The sequence below is a fragment of the Nicotiana tomentosiformis genome, chromosome 7 (genome assembly GCF_000390325.3).
Source record: "Nicotiana tomentosiformis chromosome 7, ASM39032v3, whole genome shotgun sequence".
NCBI lineage: Eukaryota > Viridiplantae > Streptophyta > Magnoliopsida > Solanales > Solanaceae > Nicotiana > Nicotiana tomentosiformis.
The window spans coordinates 80,750,813-80,771,805 of record NC_090818.1 but is presented as its reverse complement, the minus strand read 5'-3'; the positions used below and the strand labels follow the sequence as shown (position 1 = coordinate 80,771,805).

Genomic DNA, 20,993 nt, shown 5'->3' with positions numbered 1-20,993 from the left:
TTTTTAACGTTATCAATGATTTTTCAGTTGGAATTCCATAACCTTCTTTGGTTTTTAAAGGGCATTATATTGTTGGAAACTACTGTTTGCAGTTTACCAATCATAGCGAGTTTAGAAAGTGAACCTTAATTGAGAAAAAGAATTTCCTCCAAAAACCCTTATAATAAAATTAAAATCTTCTACGACTTTTATTGAGTTACAAAGTTTGTAAATTCGATGTAAAGAAAGTAAGTAGGGATTTTCCATTTGGACAATAATTAGTTTAACTTGAAAATATATATATTCGAAGTTCAAAGTAGAAAAGAGAGTTTGAAAATTTTAAGTTTTCATATGAATTTTACTTGGAAAAAAAAAAGTTGAAAGATTTATTGCTTCACTTGAAATACTCCTCAAACAAGCATTTCAGTATTTCACTAGTATTCCAAATACTAAAGTATTTGCAAATACTAATGGCTAAATCAATATCTACAAGTACTAAACTTGAGTATGCTATCCCCAAAAATTCGTGATATTTGATACAGAAGCAATCTTGTAAAACCAGAATATGTAAGGCATGTTCACAATCCTACATCTCCATACATTCCCTATCTTTTGTTACAAGTGATTAACTTAACCACAAGTCATCTTATAACTAGGCTATAACTTATAATCAACAGCACAGCCTCTTAAAAAAAAATTCTATGATTTTAACATCCTATACAAGTGCAACTCACAAACCCATAATGTGTAAGTTGGCAGCTGTGGGGAATAATAATGTACAAACACCTCAAAGCAAAAAGTAATGGTACATCCAGTATTTGAAATGAGGAGGAAGACGACGAGGCTGAAACCGATCATCTTTGGTGATAAAATAGCAGGAGCATTCCACAATTCAGAAAGACAAAGGAGGGAAATCATCTTCATCTTTTAGATGGTATGATGATGACTCGAGTGCAAGCCTGAATTTGTAAAAGCAAGCTTAGAAGGTTTGTGATTGAATACTGTAGGACTTACTATTCAAAGGTGCTCATACCTATCAAGATCCTTACTAAAAACAGAATTTGACCTCTGCATCCCTGGTATCGGAGATACTGGGCTGGTCTGTCGAGTAGGTAGAGAGACAGGTTTTTGTTGCCTTCTTTCGGAGATGCTCGTTCCCAGAGGCACCAGGCCAACAGAACCAAACTCAACCACTCCCTCAGACTGTACAACCAGAGCAGTCATGCTACTACGGTGTCCTCTCCCACGAGGAGAAAATAAAGGGTGGACATCGCTTTGATCAGCAGAAGATTCAGATTGCGGCTTTTCATGGAAGCTTCTCTCAAGTGTGTGCATCTCCGTGAAAGTCGCCCGGCCATTAGTTCGGGGAGATCTCAATCCTGCTTGATGTCTACCCTTCACCATTGACGGCCTATAACCTTGTGGAGGACGATTCTGCAAAGGTAAAGCCACAAAGAACTAATCAAACAAGGAAGATTATTTTTGCTCACAATAGAAAGAGTTGTATGCAAGGGTCAGAGACCCACATGTGCAATGACTATTGCACGTGATCTGCACCACTTTCAATAAACAACAAGTATAACATGAGTATACCAAGTTTGGGAAGTAAGTCCCAGTTCCCCGTGGCTTTGGCATCTCTTCCAAGGCATAAGGCATGCCATGTATTAACATTGGGTTTATGGTATAGAAGGTTTGACTTGGGATAACACCATTTGTACTACCATGAGAAAAACCATTCCTTTTCATATATGACAGCTGCTGAGCAGCTTCCCATGAATACTTGATGTGAAATGGAGATGGTGGTGCTGGAGGTACAGGCAGATTCGAGGCATATTCATAACACCAGCGGCCATACTGCAAATAGTTGAAGTAATTGTCATAGTCCCCACTTAGATCAGACAAAGCTTTCGAAGGAATCCCAGCACCATTTGTTGAGGCCAAATCCCAGTTCAAATCTTCAGAGCAACCATATGATTTTGGTGTAGAAGAGACAGCTTCTTTAACATCCAATACAGTCTGCTTCAAGCCATCGACAGTAAAGTCCCTTCCCTCATTAGAAGTAGGCGGCAACGACCCAGATGAAACTCTCTTCTCATTTTTCATCTCCACATTGCACACAAGGGAGTTGGTGAAATAAAGATGAGGTGCATGATAAGGCATGGCCTTAGTTGTTGATTGGCACTTTTTGCTACTTGAATCAGTAAGTTGAGGACTATGAGTAGATATTGAAAGGCCATTCTCCATGGAGCTGGCAAGATCTGCTGCATCCCCAGAAAGACGGTAACCCAAAGGGCTCCCCTTTTCATGCCTATCTGTAATGCTTTTATGATGTCCATCTTCTCTGCAACAAGATCCATCAGGATTGAGCCTAAAAATTCCGCTATCACTGGCAGAATTTAAATCAGAATTTATTTGTGATGGTTCAAAATCTGGAGCAGGAGATGCAGGACAGAAGCCATTGCTCAGATCTTGAACATCAGGCCTCTCTCCGCTACCATGCCGATCCATAGTATTAGGAAAAAACTTATAAAGTTCCTCAGCAATATTATCCTCAGACTGGATAAGTATACTGCCCAGCTTCCTAGCCCCATAACTGAAAGCACTTCGTATTCGGAAGAAATTCCCTGCACAACACCCAGACATCCATCATATAACACATCACTGTTGGATAAGGAAAACAAGGTCTTGGATGACTACTGGTCTAATGTCCAAAATCAATTCCACAACCAAACCTGTCTTTCTTCTGAAGCTAGTCGTTTGGAATGAGATAATCTGGAAACGCTAGGAATTATCTGATTATTTTTTTTTTATCCTCATCTCAAAAAGAATTAATCTGAACCCACTGGGTCTAATTTGGTTTGACGTTGATGCAAATCCACTTTATGGTCTGCAAAAAGTTCGATTGACCTTTTTCTTGTAAGATGCAAAATGTTCGATTGAATTGAGCCTAATCTGGAACCCACCCACCCCCCCACCCCCCGTATCTAAGAAATACCACATATCGGATAGTATTAATACTTATTCCGTATCTGATACCAGCATATAATACATTGATTACCATGAGGATTATACTGTAGAAACAAAGAGGATAGAGAATTATGTTCAAGAGACCTTTTACCTTGACTAACACTGCGACCAAGATTGTTATTTTCCTTTAGAGGATCAATTATGTTAAGATGCTTTCGCAGAAATGTCCGGGAATTCGAATCACCAACTTTAGAAGGCACCGAAAACATATCAAGACAATATCTAACAAAATCATTGCTGAGCAGTAAATCACCACCATCAGTTTCAGGCATCTCAACTGCATGAGGAAAGAAAATCATTGGAACCAAACAAAAAGTCATGGCATCAGTACATACTGCAATGCCGGAACATGTTGCTTACCAACAGATTCTGGTAAAGAGGATATGCGAACAGGCCCAGTTAGACTAACACAATAGTTTTCCCAATTGAACTTGCTAAAGTAGTCCAAAAATTTATACAGAACCTAAAATTCACCATATCAGTCATTAGGCTCACCAATATATCAAATAGAAATAGGAAACATCAGCAGTTATGGCAGGAGAACTCACTGCTAAGGGGCCATCTAGTGTTGAATGAAAAAAATGGAAGATGTATAGAACCAAAGTTTCTAAGGCATAGGTAGAAATCAAGCCATGATGAGCACCAAGAATCCGGCTTTCATAATAACACCAAGTTTTTATCAAGATAATGCTGCGCTTAAATAGATGATCTTTTCCTATGAGGCGATCAACCTGTAAAAGTAAGCAGAACCCACATAAGTGAAATGTACGTTTGCTTTCACAAACAAAATGATCAAAGGCAATTTATTCAGAGTAATCTCATTTTCCTCCTTCCCACCCCAACCCCAACCCCTGATGCCTTCCCAGGGGATGACAAATGAAACAAGAAAAGCTTAGAGGGATGGGAACATCAACATCTTCTCAGTTCCAGTAGTCATGATTTCATCAATATACAATCTCTTTAAACCGTGAAATAGTTTGTATTTCCAACCGAGGTCTACTTAAAGTACTTTCACCAAAATTTTCTCATCATTCAGAGAAAATATCAGAAGAGCACATTCGCACATTGTCAATACTAAAACGTCTTCTCTCACCTTATCATAAAAAAAAAGTCTTCTCAATCAATATTCATAAGTATCCCATTCTCACATATGATTTTAACACGTTTAAAATGGATAAAGAATCTGCATTTGCAACACCATTCCCCTTCTTTCTCTTATGAATATTGGTTACCTTGCCTTCTTTTTATTCTAAGACACAAGAATACACCTACAAATTCTGTCCCAACATCAAGTTTGTTGAAAAATTGTCTTGGTTTGGAATTTGGATGCAAGAATTCTGCTCTGTATTCTAGGAGACAAAACCAAGGAAGTTTGCCTGACGAAAAGCAAATATTGCAATTATATTCTCAGCAATATCTCATCCTATGTCCTGAATCACAACTTGTATTAATGATATATCATCCTATTGCATTCACCAAGTTTATCTTTTCTTTCTAGAGGGAGGTGCAGACCTTTCAAGAATGAGGCAAACAATAAGTAGAAAGAAAAGTACAATTTCAACTTTGACAATTTTTTTGATGTACAATTTTCAGCCTTGCAAAATTGAAGTGCTTTTAGGTATTGTATTGTGCTTGGCGGTTTGGAGCACTCCGAGAGCCATTGTGATTTTAGGTACTGTAGGCATTTTAGTTTCTAGGAGGTCGCGGAGGCGGTGCGTAAGATGAGCAGGGGCAGAGCGACCGGGCCAGATGAGATCCCAGTTGAATTCTGGAGGTATGCGGGTAGGGCTGGATTGGAGTGGCTAACTGGGTTATTTAACGCTATTTTTAGGACGAAGAAGATGCCCGAGGAGTGGAGGTGGAGTACGATGATCCCGTTGTACAAGAACAAAGGAGATATCAGAAATTGCAATAATTATAGGGGTATCAAATTGCTTAGTCACACTATGAAAGTGTGGGAAAGGGTGGTAGAAATAAGGGTTAAAAAGGCGGTGTCTATTTCCGAGAACCAGTACGGTTTCATGTCGGGACGTTTGACTACGGAAACCATCCATCTTGTTAGGAAGTTAGTGGAACAGTACAGGAAAGAAAGATTTGCATATGGTGTTTATTGACCTAGAGAAAACGTACGACAAGGTCCCTCGGGAGGTCCTTTGGAGATGCTTAGAGGCTAGAGGTGTTCCTGTAGCGTACATTAGAGTGACTAAGGACATGTATGATGGAGCTAAGACTCGGGTGAGGACAGTGGGAGGAGACTCGGAACATTTTCCGGTTGGGATGGGGTTACACCAAGGATCAGAACTCAGCCCGTTCTTATTTACTTTGGCGATGGATACATTGACACGTCATATTCAAGTGGAGGTGCCATGGTGTATGTTAGTGCTTATTGATGAGACGCGAGGCGGTGTCAAAAAGTTGGAGGTTTGGCGACAGACCTTAGAGTCTAAGGGTTTCAAGTTGAGCAGGACGAAGACGAAGTACCTAGAGTGCAAGTTCAACGTAGTGTCAGGGGGAGCAGATATAGACGTGAGGCTTGATTCACAAGTCATCCCCAAGAGAGGAAGTTTCAAGTATCTCGGGTCAGTTATCCAAGGGGACAGGGAGATTGACGAGGATGTCACACACCGTATAGGGGAGGGTAGATGAAATGGAGGCTAGTATCCGGCGTTCTGTGTGACAAGAATGTGCCACCAAAACTTAAGGGTCAGTTCTACAAAGCGGCGGTTAGACCGGCTATGCTGTATAGGGCAGAATGCTGGCCAGTCAAGAACTCTCATATCCAGAAGATGAGCGTAGCCGAAATGAGAATGTTGCGATGGATGTGCGGGCACACTAGGTTGGACAAGATTAGGAATGAGGTTATTCGGGAGAAAGTGGGTGTGGCCCCTATGAAAGATAAGATGCGTGAAGCGAGGCCTAGGTGGTTCGGGCATATAAGAAGAAGAAGCCTAGATGCCCCAGTGAGGAGGTGTGAACGGCTGGCGCTGGCAGGTAGGAGAAGAGGTAGAGGGCAGCCTAAGAAGTATTAGGGAGAGATGATCAGGCGGGACATGGCGCGACTTCAGCTTACCGAGGACATGGCCCTTGACAGGAGGATATGGAGGTTGAAGATTAGGGTAGAAGGGTAATAGGTCGTCGTGTGTTTTTCTGATCTGTTCCGAGTTTATTAGGGCTAGCTGACTAGTACATTGTCTTTGATTCTTAGAATGCCAGTATTAGGGTTGTTTTAGTACTATCTTCCGCTTCGGTTTTCTAGTACCCTGTCGTGTTACTGCTTGTGGCTATTACTTTTGCTATTGCTATTGCTATTGCTACTGCTTTCTTCCATTTATTTTTCTCCGGTCCTTACATTGTTGATATCATTTTCCTGGCCTTGTTGTTATTTACTTGTTCCTATTCTTCCTCTCAAGCCGAGGGTCTTTCGGAAACAGACAGGGTAGGGGTAAGGTCTGCGTACACATTACCCTCCCCAGACCCACTTGTGGGATCCCACTGGGTTGTTGTTGATTTGCAAATTGAAGTGCTTTAGATTCAAAGGCTAAAATATTTTACTTGAGTTGGGCAAGCGGGGAGGATAGAATAAGATTCCAGTACAGGTTAGTTCAGTGCATCAAGGTCCATAACCAGCTACATAGGAAGGAATGATACAATTATAATTTATAATAACAGATCAAATCAACCAATTAATTCAGCCCCATGTTCTTCAGCAACCATTCAGCCCCATATTTTTCAAGGTTGCATCAACTATCTTTTAGTACTTGAACATTTAGCAGAATAACACAATCAACTAAATATGGAGTTGATGTTTCAACGGTTCAACGACCACTTCCTAGAATATAGAAGAGGATTAAATTTCAGAATATCCCTACCTGCTCAAGAAAGCAGAGAGTACAAAGACCGCCTATTTGGTTGAAGGAAATATCAACAACTATGTTCTGCACAATGCATTTTACAAGTTTAACCTGCCATATGAGAATAAAACATCAGGAAGACAAGAAGTAGCTTAGTATCAACAATTAAAAAAAAAAGATAAGAATTTGCAAGGAACAGGAGAATGAAGTTGGTGATGCATGAGTAACATGCAGAAAACAATGCAGGAGATGATACTAGACTGCAATTTCACAATAGAGCTTGGGCCATAATATGTTCCCTTCTTAATATAATTTGCAAACCCTCTGAAACAGTGGTGGATGCTGTGGTAAGTTGAAGGGTAGAGAAATGGAGTCCAAGAAAAGGAGATACGAGATGCCGCTCTTTGTAGACGATTTAGCTAAAAGGATCAGCCAGAACTTTAGGAGTGGAGAGACCAGTATAGAAAGTCAATGTTGTTCTTTTATTTCATTTGTACTTTTGGTTTAAAGATTCCTTTTTGCATCGATAGGTGGTCGTACTTTGAAAACTTAAGAGGAGTTTCTGTGTAAAGTTGATATAGTCTAGGTGTGCTCTTTAATAAAAAGATCTTGATTTATCCCCATCCCCAACAAGGCAAAAAAAGAACTTGCAATGACAAATAGGTCTTCCTCAAATTTGGCTCCCAGAAGCATAACTAGTAAGCCCAGATCACTAAGGCAATAGAGGTATTTGGATTGTTATGAAAAAGCAAAGGAAAAAGCTACCAAAGGATCAAAAAGGAAAGAAAAGGCAAAGAGCTATAAACCTAATGCAAGAATAAAAAATACAGCTCACATAGATCTGTTATATCATGGTAAATGAACGTGGAAATAAAAAATGCTGATGGTGATGATTCGGATACTTCAGTAGATCAATTATCAATACAAACTAAAGCTCATTTAACCTAATTCATCCACAACTGACAACCGCAGGCAACCTGGATCTTCTAGCTTCTTCAATAAGAACATAATAGAAATAAAATCAATTTTCTCATGCAACCAGAGAAACGAATAGAAATAAAATCAATTTTCTCATGCAACCAGAGAAACGTTTTAGACAAAGGTCCACTTAAAATATATTGTTGCATGCAGCCCAAGTAAAAGGTTTACTTATTTCCCATAAGAGAGGGCCTTTCAAAAATTCAACATTTAAGTACCAATATCAACCTTATCTTTCTTTATAAGGGGGAAACACCTCAAAAATAAAACAATTTTGACAGAAACTGCTTATCACATATTGAAAGGTACAATTGAAATAAATTTAGCACCTCAGCACGAATCAACTGCACGTCTTTTACGACGAATTCTGCAGCCTTATTTTGATCTTCTGCTTCAAGTACAGATACCATATCATTAGCCAAGGCATCCTCAAAATTTGTGCCACCAAATGCGGTCAAATCAATATCTCCATCAGGAAGATAGGTCTTTAATGGGACAGAACCATAAGGGAAAACCTGTCCACGAAAATATCCATTTAAGAGTTGGACTCAATGCACAAAACTAACATGTGTCTGCAAAAATAGAACTATGAAAACATTATGATTGCAAATTTCCCCATTTAGAAAGCTAGTGGCCGGAGCCCCCTGCTAATTTCAAGTGGCAAAGGTTGAAGGACTTGTGACTTAGGTCATAGGTTCAAGCCATGTGCCATGCGAACTAAGCCTGATATTTAAGTGGAGAAGGGTAGAAGGGCAGTGGTTGATCCTAAGGTTGGCTCTAGACGGATCTCTCGGTCATCAAACAAAAAAAAAACTAGTCGCCAGAGAAGTACCAACAAAAATGCGCATAAAGAATCTTTTCATTTAGTAAAAAAAAAATCAAAACAAATACTCCCTCTGTTTCACCTATTTCCTTTTTAGTCCATGCCAAAAAGAATGACCCATTTCCATATTTGGAATACATTTGCCTTTATGCAATGATTTATAGCCACACAAAATATATATGCCTCATTTTACACCACAAGTTCAAAAGTTTTCTCTTTTTTCTTAAACTCCGTGCCTAGTCAGATAGGTTCCCATAAATTGAAACACAGGGAGTACAAATGGTTTATTATAAGATGTGTCAAAAGAGATTCTTTCACCAATTTCCCTAACCCTAGCTACCTCTTCCCTCCACCGAAGTTATCCCCCTTAAACCTGAACTGGTAATATACTTCAAAAAGACAACTCAAATTAGAAATGCCACTATGTCATCAGTACCTGTAGAAAGCATGCTCCCATCAGCCATCAAAACAGTTAGATAAATAAACCTAAATTAGTAATATATTTGAAATGGAAGCAGTCACCTAACACGGTTAAATTTTTATTTTTCACACTGCCTAGCTATCTTCTTTGGACCATTTCTTGATTTGTGCATGTCATGCTTGTTCAGCGGCATGCTAATCTTCTCTGTATGTTCCAATTTTATCGGATGTTCCCGAAGGGACATGTCTAGCTATCTTCTTTTTGTTGACAAGTGGTCTCTTGTCATATAGGGTTAGTCCGGAGGCATTCTAGTCTAATTATACTTTCTTGATTATAGTAGTGCATTCGAAAGGAAGTTTTGCTATGGATACACAATTGGGACACTTGAACCATCAATCTAGCACCACACATGCACCAAGGCCACCACGATTCGCAGAAGCACTAGCAAATTAAAACTGCAACCTCATCAGATGATTTAGTAGCGATTCTGGAATGCTAAATATAGCAATTCAAATCACTATCCTCCTGTTTACCATTTACTAGATTTTTTGACTTTAAATCCAACTCAATTTAAGAAAATGATGCGAATTATTATTCTTTCTCAAAAAAACAAATCATCTTTTCTTACCAACTTTGCCATGTTATACCTTAAATATTTCATCCAAATTAGAAAAGAAAAAAGTGATCTAAATTACGCCCCCAAGGCTTTGGTTCAACGATAAGAGCGCAGCGCGTGATGTGTGGGCTAGGCGCGTGTCACAAGTTCGACCTCTACCACGGATCAAAGTCTGATATTTAAGTAGAGAATGGTAGAGGGGAGGACCCATTATCCACCAAGTTTCAAACCGTATGCCAGTTGGACCTCGAGAATTTCTCTATGATTAAAAAAGAAAGGGTGAAGCTACTCCTAAAAAACAGTGTTTTACGACAAATTGTCATTCTCGTTCCATAAATCGAAGCAATATATGTATTAGGTAATATCGGCATATAACTCTTCTTCCCTTTCTTCTCTGTTCTAAACCCTACACCCACCCCACCCCCTCGTGAGCGCCTTTTCTCGTTAATACTCTGACTTCACATCACCATTATTCTGCTCCTTTGTTTAATAAAATATAGTAACGGCATCGACAACCAATGAGTAAGCTTATATGTAAGCAAAACAAGTACTAAGCCTGGTCATGAATACACCCAGTCAATAAATATACCACTTACAGGATGAGTTGCATTGATCAAAATTATCACTTATATAAACAAGACTTCAACCTCAAATGGTTAGAATTTCATTCTTCATACTGCCTAGCTATCTTCTTTTTGTTGACAAGTGTTGTATCTTGTCATCTAAGTTTTAGTCCGAAGACTTTTTAGTCTAATTGTACTTTCTTGATTATAGTATTGCATTTGAAAGGAAGTTTTGCGATGGATAAACAATTTGGACACCTGAACCATCGATCTAGCACCATGCATACACCAGCATAACCACGATTCAAAGATGCACAGAAAAATTTAAACTGCAACCTCTTTGATTCAGTAGCGATTTTGAAATGCAAAATTTAGCAATCTAATATTTTACCATTTACTAGCATCAAACTTATTAACTTTACTATTCTATACCATAAATATTCCATCTAAATTAAGAAAAAAATGTAATCTAAATAATGACTCCAAGGCTTTGGTTGAACGATAAGAGCGCAACGTTGACAGGCCTACATCAGTAACATATTTACTTTTCATATCAGCTAAGGTAGCTAACTTCTTTTTGTTGACAAGTGTTGTATCTTGTCATCTAGGGTTAAGTCCAGAGGCTTTCTAGTCAAATTATACTTTCTTGATTATAGAAGTGCATTTGAAAGGAAGTTTTGCCATGGATAAACATTTTGGAAACTAGAACCATCGATCTAGCACCATCCAGCGTAATCACAGTTCACAGATGCACTAGCAAATTAAAATTGCGACCTCATGAGATGATTTAGTAGCGATCTGGTATGCTACATTTAGAAATCAAAATCATTGTCCTCATATTTTACCATTTCCTAGCATCTTTTGACTTTAAATCCTACTTAACTAAAGCAAAATGCGATGCTAATCATCTTTATTTATTAACTTTACTATTTTGTACCTTAAATATTCCATCTAAATTAAGAAAGAAAAAAATTGGGATCTAAATAATACCCCCAAGGCTTTGGTTAAACAATAAGAATGCAACGCGTGATATGTGGGCAGGCGCTCGTCATGAGTTCAAACCCTATCACGGACCAAACGTCTGGTATTTCAATGGAGAAGGATAGAGGAATCTACCAAGATTTCTCGGTTCAAACCCTATCAATTTGCCTTCACGATTTCTCGGTTATCCAAGAAAAACAATAGAAGCTTGCTCCTAAAAAATTGCATTTTAGGACAAATTGCGACCACGTTCCCGTTCCATATATCGAAGCAATACGTATGTAAGGCCCCGTAAATTTTCGCCAAGAAATTTAAGGCTTCGTGGTGCTGAGGTAGGCTAATGGGTTTGAGGATTGTAGAAAACGAGCCACGGTACGGACTTTTTGGGTAGAAGAATGCACTAAAGTGTTGATGGGAATTTTTGGCAGAAGAAGGCGATTCTGCGGTCAATTTCTCAACCGCAGAACGGTTCCGCGGACCGCATAAGCATCGCAAAGTGGAGTAGAGAATGGGCAAATTTTGAAAAACAGTTCTGCTGGCCGCATAATCATTCTGTTGGCCACATAATCGATTCTGCTGGCCACAAAACGATTCTGCTACCCACATAACGATTCTGCTACCGCATAATTGCAACACATAATTGACTTCGAGGGTCATTTTTGGAAAATTTCTTATCCGACCCTATTTTGATATAAGGCCTTAGGGGGTCATTTTACAAGGTAAAATCTGCTTTTTTAGAGAGAGGAGAGAGCTATTTTAGAGAGAGAAGGAGAAGACCTAGCATGCTAATCATCCATTCTTGCCCCAATCTTCAAGAATCAAACAAGCCAATCACAAGATCTTCATCTATGAGGTAAGGTTCTACTCCCTAGCCCTAAATTTCGGGATTTGAACTAAAAGTAGGTCATGAGAAGTATGATTCTTAGATGTGGGAGGTACTCTTTGTGCATGAATGTACCCATAAGGGTGGTAGGGAGATTGTCGAACTAAATTGGGTGAATGATTTGTTGTGGGATGAAAGGATTCCACCATAGAAACCTTGTAGTGTAATTTGCACACCTAGTGCTTGATGAAATGCCTAAGTGAGCTGAAACCATGAATCTCTCCCTAATTATGGTTCAATTTTTGTTATATCTCTAGTTGATTGGAATTGCTAGAAGTGTTGGGACGTTGTGGTAATCTTAGGGAAGCTCAAGCAAGGTATGTTGGCTAAACTTCTCTCCTAGAATTAAATCCCATAATGTTCTTGAAAGTCACCGAGTTATTCATTATAAATTGACTATTCCGAATAAGCTTTGTGTCGAAAGGTATATGTTCAAAACGTGTTCCGAATGCTCTTGTCATATTATGATATCATACGAGAATGTGTTCAAGTATAGGATGTGTGTTAAGATGTTATGAATTCAAGTCGTGTTTCGAATGAAGGTTATTATGCCAAATTGTGTAAGAAATCTCGATGTGCTTAAGACTCTTAATTACTCGTGTGTGTAATGAAAGCAGTGATTAAAGATGCTTTGTTGTTGATAATCTATAAAGATGCTTGAAAGTGAAAGGAGCGAGTTGGGGATATAAAGTGTGGCCACCGTGCCAAGAATGAAAGTTATACTTGTGGCTAATAGTGCCAATGAAATGAAATGATGTGTTAAAGATTATGAAATGAGCCTTGATTCAATTGTTTCAAATTGACTTCGAAAATAGATTTGCCTAAAAGCTTATGTACTCAAGTCGTGCCCAAATGTGGTTGTTTCAACTAATGTTATGCTTTGTAAGCATTTCGAACGTGTTTTGTGCTCTTATATATTCATGAGTTGAAATTGTGTATTGCCCTTTTGGGAAAAAGTATTTCAAAAATAAATGATGTGTTACTCATTTATGATTTTAACTTGTGCTTCGATTGGCGGAAAAGTATTTCAAAAATAAATGATGTGTTACTTGTTTATGATTTTAACTTGTGCTTCGATTGCCAATCATTTTACTCTATTTCTTGGAAAGAAATCCATTGTGTTTAAAGTATTCTATTTGTTGATATTTATGATGATGATCCATGAAAGGAAAGAAATTAAAATATGAAATATGGCCATTGAGCCATGAATGAAGAATCATATGTATGGCCAAGAGAGCCAATGAAATAATGATGTTGTAAGTGGTTGAAAGTGCCAATGAGGCTATAAATGGTGTGAACGGTTATGAGGTAAATGCAATTATATTCCTGTTTCCCGTTTATGAAAATCAAAAATGTTTTTTTTTGGAGTATCGTTAGTCACCGAGGAAGGGTAGGTTGACATAACCTAACCCCGGAATACACCTCCACCCGCATACTTTGGGGTGAGGCGACAAGGCCGCTTTGTGTAGAGATTGTGATTGTGAATACACCTCCACCCGCATACATTGGGGTGAGGCGGCAGGGCCGCTTTGTGTAGAGATTGTGATTGTGAATACACCTCCACCTGCATACAATGGGGTGAGGCAGCAAGGCCGCTTTGTGTAAAGATTGTGATTGTGAATACACCTCCACCCGCATACATTGGGGTGAGGCGACAGGGCCGCTTTGTGTAGGGATTGTGATTGTGAATACACCCCGACCCGCACACATTGGGGTAAGGCGGCAGGGCCGCTTTGTGTAGAGAATGTGGTATTGAAATTACACCTCCACCCGCACTCATTGGGGTGAGGCGGCGGGGCCGCTTTGTGTAGAGAATGTGGTATTGAAATTACACCTCCATCCGCACTCATTGGGGTGAGGCGGCGGGGCCACTTTGTGTAGAGGTTGTTACAAGGGATCTCCCAACCAAAAATAATATTACTGTCGTATTTTGAAAATTATTATGTTTTAACTTGGTATTTGGATATCATTGGTTGTTGTTGTTGTTTCTATGGTTCTCTCTTTTTATTTTTGCATTCTATTTTGAAAGAGGACAGTTAGCTTTACATACTAGTACTATTCCATATGTACTAACGTCCCTTTTACCGGGGGGCGCTGCATCTTAAATAGATGCAGGTAGCTCGACAACGGACAGCTTTGGATCTCATTAGCAGTTACTCCCTATTCATCAGGTTTTGGTGAGCCCTACTCTTTTCCGGGCTTTATGTCATTTGATGTTGTACTTTACGTTTTGAGGTATAGCCGGGGCCTTGTCGCCGGCACTTCCATTCTACTATTCGGTTGTACTTAGAGGCTTCATAGACAGGTTGTGGGTGGTGTTTGATGTTGGGTAATAAACTAGAAGTGTTGGACAGCAAACATGTTTTTCATCATGTATATAAACTTGTAATATTTTGGAAATTGTAAAATGAATCTCCTTTGATTAATGGAAAAGAATGGGAGCACTTGACTCCTCTCATGTATATTTCTGGCGACTGATTCTTATATTGTTAATGGGCAAGTTTGGGCAGAAGGCATCTAGCAGGCTTGCTTGACCGGGGTATCTCGTTTGAGCGTCGGTCGCGCTCCCCGGGGTCGGGGCGTGACAAACTTGGTATCAGAGCCTAAGGTTTTAAAGTGTCCTAGGATGTCTCGGAGCCGTGTCTAGTAGTCATTCTTATCAGTGTGTTGTCTGCCACATATATAATTAGGAGGCTACTTGGGCATTTAGGAATGTCACCCTTCTTTGGTACTCCAGATCGTGCAATAGAGCTCAAGATAGGAAGCTAATTTCCTCGTCATGTCTCATTTTCCAGATGAGTAACCGACGCGTTCGAGGCAGCAGGGAGGGATTGAAAGTTGCTAGGGGAAGTGTCCTTGTTCCTATTAATGCCACCTCGCCACCAATTCATGCGGTGGGAGCACCTAAGAAACGAAAGAGGGTTGTTTGTATCAATAAGCCGGAATGTTTGATTTGCAAGAAGCGCCACTTGGGGACGTGTTGGATGACTCTTGAAATATGTTATGGTTGTGGAAAGAGGGGGCACAAGAAGAACAAATGCCCTAGGTTGGGTACACCCATCACGGTCTTCCCGTTATGTGGGAAGGAACATTTGGTGTCGTGTTGTAAGTATGCTCAGGAGAGTGTTAGGGGTGGCAGGCTTGGGCAATTCCAAAGGCCCACACAGCAAACTGGTACAGAGATTGTTACTCCCGCCATGAAGGCCTGGTGGAAGGATAAGGGGGATGCTTATGATGTATGCAAAAGAGGTAAATATCAGGTCAGTGGTTCGAGTCAGTTTAGTGGACCTCATCCTCGTTGCGAGAAGTGTAGGAGATATCATTCGGGGGTATGTCACTATGGTACCAATGTATGTTATGGATGTGGAGCCGAGGATCATCAATTAAGGTACTGCCTTGTCAACCTAAAATCACCAAGTAAGTCACTCCTTGCTATATTATTATGAACACCGCAAAATTTTTCCTTGTTGTATATGTACACCCATATTGAAGAGCCTACGTAAATATGGTCTTAACAAGACGTTGAATCACAAAACATTGCATGTACTTACTTTCTGAACGAGACGCATTATTAGTGAAGCCTCTTTATCACAAATTCTCTTATTTACAACCTCTTGCGGGATTGAGCTCTATAATTATGTCCTTGAATTGAGTTATAACTCTAGGCTAATATTTCCCACTTGCTTCCCTAAATTCTCAACAAGGGACTATACCTGATGAATTTCTTATAGAACCTTTTTATTCAGATGGATAACATCTGCTCACTGGTGCTTATGCATGCACCGTCGTAAAGTTTACCTACGTGGTATCATATCTAATGTAAGGCAGCCTAGTGCTGAGATCCTTATTGAGCCACTCTTTCTCTCTTCGGTGTACGTGGCTCCTATGGTTTGAACAGTAACTTTACTCCTTTGTGAATATTATCATAAACCCTATTCATTATCTAGTAACATGAGAGCATACCTCAGCACCTATCATATGCGTACATGTCAATTGAAATGGTCACTTGTCTGTATAAAGTTTCTAGGAAATTTAAGGTTTCCACGAATTTGTCCCAAGAAGATCTTTTGTTCGTCCATCGCAGTATAACTTTCATGTCCACCTATATCATGACTCAGTGAGTAACCCACTTTGTTCCTAGTATTGTAATTGCCCATGATGTGGCCTGGTATTGCAATTTAAGAGTTATTATGGCAGAAACATGTTAAAGAAGAAGTATCATCCCATGATCAAACATATTGGGTAGGAATTTTATGGTCATATTCATGCTAGCACATCTTAGGGTAATTGTTGAAGGTCGCCAAAGGTTTAGTTTGGGGGTTCGGCGTAGAGATTTAGAGTTGCAGAAAGTGAACGGGTTATTCTCAAGATTTTCTCCATGAATATATCAGGTGAGTTGTTAATAAAGGTAAAGTATGTGTAATCACATTAGACCTTAAGGAATCTTGAAGGAAATAGGCCAAACTATGAGTATGATGTTTTTCCATCGTTGTCCTCCATGCACCCGATGCGTCATGTATCTAGGTTCCATAAGGTTGTTCGAAATCCTTTGTCTATCATTCCGGTGGAAACTATTAAAGGTGAAGTTAATGGGTAATTGGCTTATAAGAGGTACTTAATTGTCATCCTTGTTAGATAAGTCCGGAAGTTGAGATTGCCTCCGTTAATGTGCTACGGCAAAGTCTATGAGTCGAGGGGGTCACCTCGAACGCCGAGAGTGTTGTGGAAAGAAAGTATTCTCAGTTGTTTGCATAGCCAGATGGTTGTGGTTCGAAAGGTACTTTCTATGTGTTATGATTAAAATGTGTGCAATTCATGTCCGTATACCACTTTTGATAATATAACACCTGTAATGCTGAGATTAGTGTTGATTGATATAGATTGTGATGCTTTGACGAGCTGTGGATGTGTTGTTAGGGTGGTTTTGGTGATTCTCTGACAGGTGGATAGGCCCAATTATAGGGGAAACTTTGCCGAAATTTCTGAAAAAAAGTTTGGGAGTTAATCAAAATTTGGGAGCTTGAGATGTGTGAAAGAAGAGACGAGTTATGTTAGGTGTGCTGGGCGGACTCTACTTTTCATTCGAGGACGAAATGATCCTAAGTGGGCGAGAATGTAAGGCTCCGTAAATTTTCGCCAAGAAATTTAAGGTTTCGTGGTGCCGAGGTAGGCTAATGAGTTTGAGAATTGTAGAAAACGAGCCACGGTACGGACTTTTTGGGTTAAAAAATGCACTAAAGTGTTGATGGGAATTTATGGCAGAAGAAGGCGATTCTGCGGTCAATTTCGCGACCGCAGAACGGTTCTGCGGACCGCATAAGCATCGCAAAGTGGAGCAGAGAATGGGCAAATTTTGAAAAACAGTTCTGCTGGCCGCAGAATGATTCTGCTGGTGCTGCCCACATAATCATTCTGCTGGCCACATAATCGATTTTGCTGCCCACATAACGATTCTGCTACCACATAATTGACTTCGGGGGTTATTTTTGGAAAATTTCTTATCCGACCCTATTTTGATATAAGGCCTTAGGGGGTCATTTTAAAGGTAAAATCTGATTTTTTTTAGAGAGAGGAGAGAGCTATTTTAGAGAGAGAAGGAGAAGACCTAGCATGCTAATCATCCATTCTTGCCCAATCTTCAAGAATCAAGCAAGCCAATCACAAAACCTTTATCTAAGAGGTAAGGTTCTACTCTCTAGCCCTAAATTTCGGGATTTGGACTAAAAGTAGGTCATAAGAAGTATGATTCTTAGGTGTGGGAGTTACTCTTTATGCATGAATGTACCTATAAGGGTGGTAGGGAGGTTGTCGAACTAAATTGGGTGAATGATTTGTCGTGGGATGAAATGATTCCACCATAGAAACCTTGTAGTGTAATTTGCACACCTAGTGCTTGATGAAATGCCTAAGTGAGCTGAAACCATGAATCTCTCCCTAATTATGGTTCAATTTTTGTTATATCTCTAGTTGATTGGAATTGCTAGAAGTGTTGGGACGTTGTGGTAATCTAAGGGAAGCTCAAGCAAGGTATGTTGGCTAAACTTCTCTCCTAGAATTGAATCCCATAATGTTCTTGAAAGTCACCGAGTTATTCATTATAAATTGACTATTCCGAATAAGCTTTATGTCGAAAAGTATATGTTCAAAACATGTTCCGAATGCTCGTCATATTATGATATCATAAGAGAATGTGTTCAAGTATAGGATGTGTGTTAAGATCTTATGAATTCAAGTCGTGTTTCGAATGAAGGTTATTATGCCAAATTGTGTAAGAAATCTCGATGTGCTTAAGACTCTTAATTACTCATGTGTGTAATGAAAGCAGTGATTAGAGATGCTTTGTTGTTGATAATCTATAAAGATGCTTGAAAGTGAAAGGAATGAGTTGGGGATATAAAGTGTGGTCACCGTGCCAAGAATGAAAGTTATACTTGTGGCCAATAGTGCCAATGAAATGAAATGATGTGCGGAAGATTATGAAATGAGCCTTGATTCAACTGTTCCAAATTGACTTCGAAAATAGATTTGCCTAAAAGCTTATGTACTCAAGTCGTGCCCAAAATGTGGTTGTTTCAACTAATGCTATGCTTTGTAAGTATTTCCAACGTGTTTTGAGCTTTTATATATTCATGAGTTGAAATTGTGTATTGCCCTTTTGGGGAAAAGTATTTCAAGAATAAATGATGTGTTCCTCGTTTATGATTTTAACTTGTGCAGCGATTGCCAATCATTTTACTCCATTTCTTGGAAAGAAATCCATTGTGTTTAAAGTCTTCATTACTAATGAACCTAAAGTTGTGATTTTCGGAGTCTTCATTACTAATGAACCTAAAGTTGTGATTTTCGGAGTATTCTATTGTGATTGTGAATACACCTCCACCCGCACACATTGGGGTGAGGCGGCGGGACCGCTTTGTGTAGAGGTTGTTACAAGGGATCTCCCAACCAAAAATAATATTACTATCGTATTTTGAAAATTATTATGTTTTAACTTGGTATTTGGATATCATTGGTTGTTGTTGCTGTTTCCATGGTTCTCCTTTTTTATTTTGGCATTCTATTTTGAAAGAGGACAGTTAGCTTTACATACTAGTACTATTTCATATGTACTAACGTCCGTCATGGGCGGCTTTCCAACCATGCCCCATGACCCCTTGGACGCGCCCCGTGGCGTCCTGGTCAGCCTCCCAACGCCCGTCGCCACGGTCGGCCCCGTGGTCTCGGCAGCTCCAAGTGACAAGCGCGCATGTGCCTCTGTCGCCCCACCGATAGCCATCGCCAGCGCCCAGTCACAGGCAGATGCCAACAGCGTCGCGCGCGTAGACAATGCCGCGCGCGCAGGCCGTGATGCTAAAGACAAAGTTGCTGCCAACGGACTTGTTGCTGCTTTGTAGAAGACTAAGTCCTTTTCATTGTAAATATAGAGTAATTTTGCTGCATTTTCTTTAAGTGTGATTTTCCAGCTTTCATAGGTCTAGTCATGTAACTTTGGTTTATTTTTTTAAGCATTATTAAGGGGGACCAAGCAATCAAAACTTTCAAGCAAGCAAACAATTCTCTGTACTGGTGTCTCTCCCCCCGACACCGTCTTGTTTTTCTGTAATAGCTTTCATTCAATGCAATCAAGCTTTCTTTCATTCTCAATTCTCTTTTCTGCTCTCTTTCAATTGCTCATGACATTGGTTTTCCCGTACGGCTATGACAATCTAGTCTAGCGTACGAAGGGGACCTCAGTTGGCGGACAGCAACCGTACTGACATCGGTTGCTTAACCTTACGTCGCCCTTCCAAGGAACTTCAGGAAGGCGCCGCGTAACAGTTGGTATCAGAGCCTAGGCTCGACATCGGACGAGGGATTATATTGCAATTACCACCATTTTTGACCATGGTGAATTATGGGGATCGCATCGCGACCCTTGAGGGAACGGTTGACGCATTACGACCCATCGTGGAAATGGTGCCCGATCTAAAGACCAGCCTAGTGCAAAGGTTGGACGACCTGGACCGCAGACTCGTCCAGGCCGAAGTTGACATAGAAAACATCAGTCGCGACTCTGAAGGAGACCGGCAAACGGCAGCCACAGAGGCAGCTGAAATTTTTGGTAAATTTGAGGTCCTCCAGCAGGAGCGTGCCGAGGATTTAGCCAACAGGGAACAAGAGGCAGACAGGGTGACTGCCATGCAACAAACTATAGACAACTTGACAGGCCAGCTCAACGTTGTCAATGCTGCTTTACAAGGCCTACTTCGAGGAGGCGGAAACCAATTTGGGGGTGGTGTGAACCTCGCCCCTATGGCACAAAAGCTTAAAATTCCTGAGCCAAAGCCATATAGTGGAGCTCGGAATGCCAAAGAAGTAGAAAATTTCATTTTCGACATCGAGCAATACTTCGATGCCGTGGGAGGCCTAGAAGAAGCTAAGAAGGTAGCAACTGCTGCCATGTATCTTCAAGGTGATGCCAAACTCTAGTGGCGGGTGAAGTACGAAGCCATCAAGGCTGGTGAAGATGCCCTCGAGACATGGGCGGAACTGAAGGCAGCCATACGCCTACAGTTCTTCCCCGAAAATGTTGAGTACAATGCCAGGAGAAAGTTGCGGGAGCTCCGCCAGACCAAATCAGTGCGAGATTACGTGCGGGAATTCTCCGCGCTCATGCTGAACATCCGTGACATGGGGGACAAAGACAAACTCTTCACCTTCCTGGAAGGGTTGAAACCTTATGCCCGGATGGAGTTGCAGAGACAAAGGGTAGACACGTTGCCTAAGGCAATCCAAGCAGCAGAGTGCCTTGGGGATTACCAAGTGGAAGCCCGGAAGGATAGGCCTCAACAGCCTGTCCGAGGAGGATACAAAGGGGGCCAACCAAACACT

At 40.3% G+C, this 20,993-nt stretch overlaps 1 protein-coding gene and 1 non-coding gene across 3 annotated transcripts in view; both read right to left on the bottom strand.

Moving 5' to 3' along the window:
• Window positions 1–487: 487 nt before the first annotated feature.
• The window catches only part of LOC104093518 (uncharacterized), a 28,902-nt gene continuing 8,396 nt past the window's right edge, over window positions 488–20,993 (bottom strand). Inside the window, exons 2-9 of one of the 2 annotated variants that reach the window (XM_070181679.1) lie at window positions 8,165–8,350; window positions 6,876–6,968; window positions 3,555–3,737; window positions 3,367–3,469; window positions 3,098–3,283; window positions 1,573–2,603; window positions 1,013–1,413; window positions 488–938 (exon numbers count right to left, since the gene is read on the bottom strand). In XM_070181679.1, coding sequence (XP_070037780.1) covers window positions 872–938; window positions 1,013–1,413; window positions 1,573–2,603; window positions 3,098–3,283; window positions 3,367–3,469; window positions 3,555–3,737; window positions 6,876–6,968; window positions 8,165–8,350 — 2,250 coding nt within the window. In that variant the 3' untranslated portion in view covers window positions 488–871. Of the gene's footprint in view, window positions 939–1,012; window positions 1,414–1,505; window positions 2,604–3,097; window positions 3,284–3,366; window positions 3,470–3,554; window positions 3,738–6,875; window positions 6,969–8,164; window positions 8,351–20,993 lie in introns of those variants that run through there. The other variant, XM_070181680.1, reaches the window with a different exon arrangement.
• Window positions 9,221–9,321, bottom strand: LOC117276168 (U6 spliceosomal RNA). The gene has a single exon (XR_004506407.1). It is a non-coding gene; the product is annotated as a U6 spliceosomal RNA (small nuclear RNA).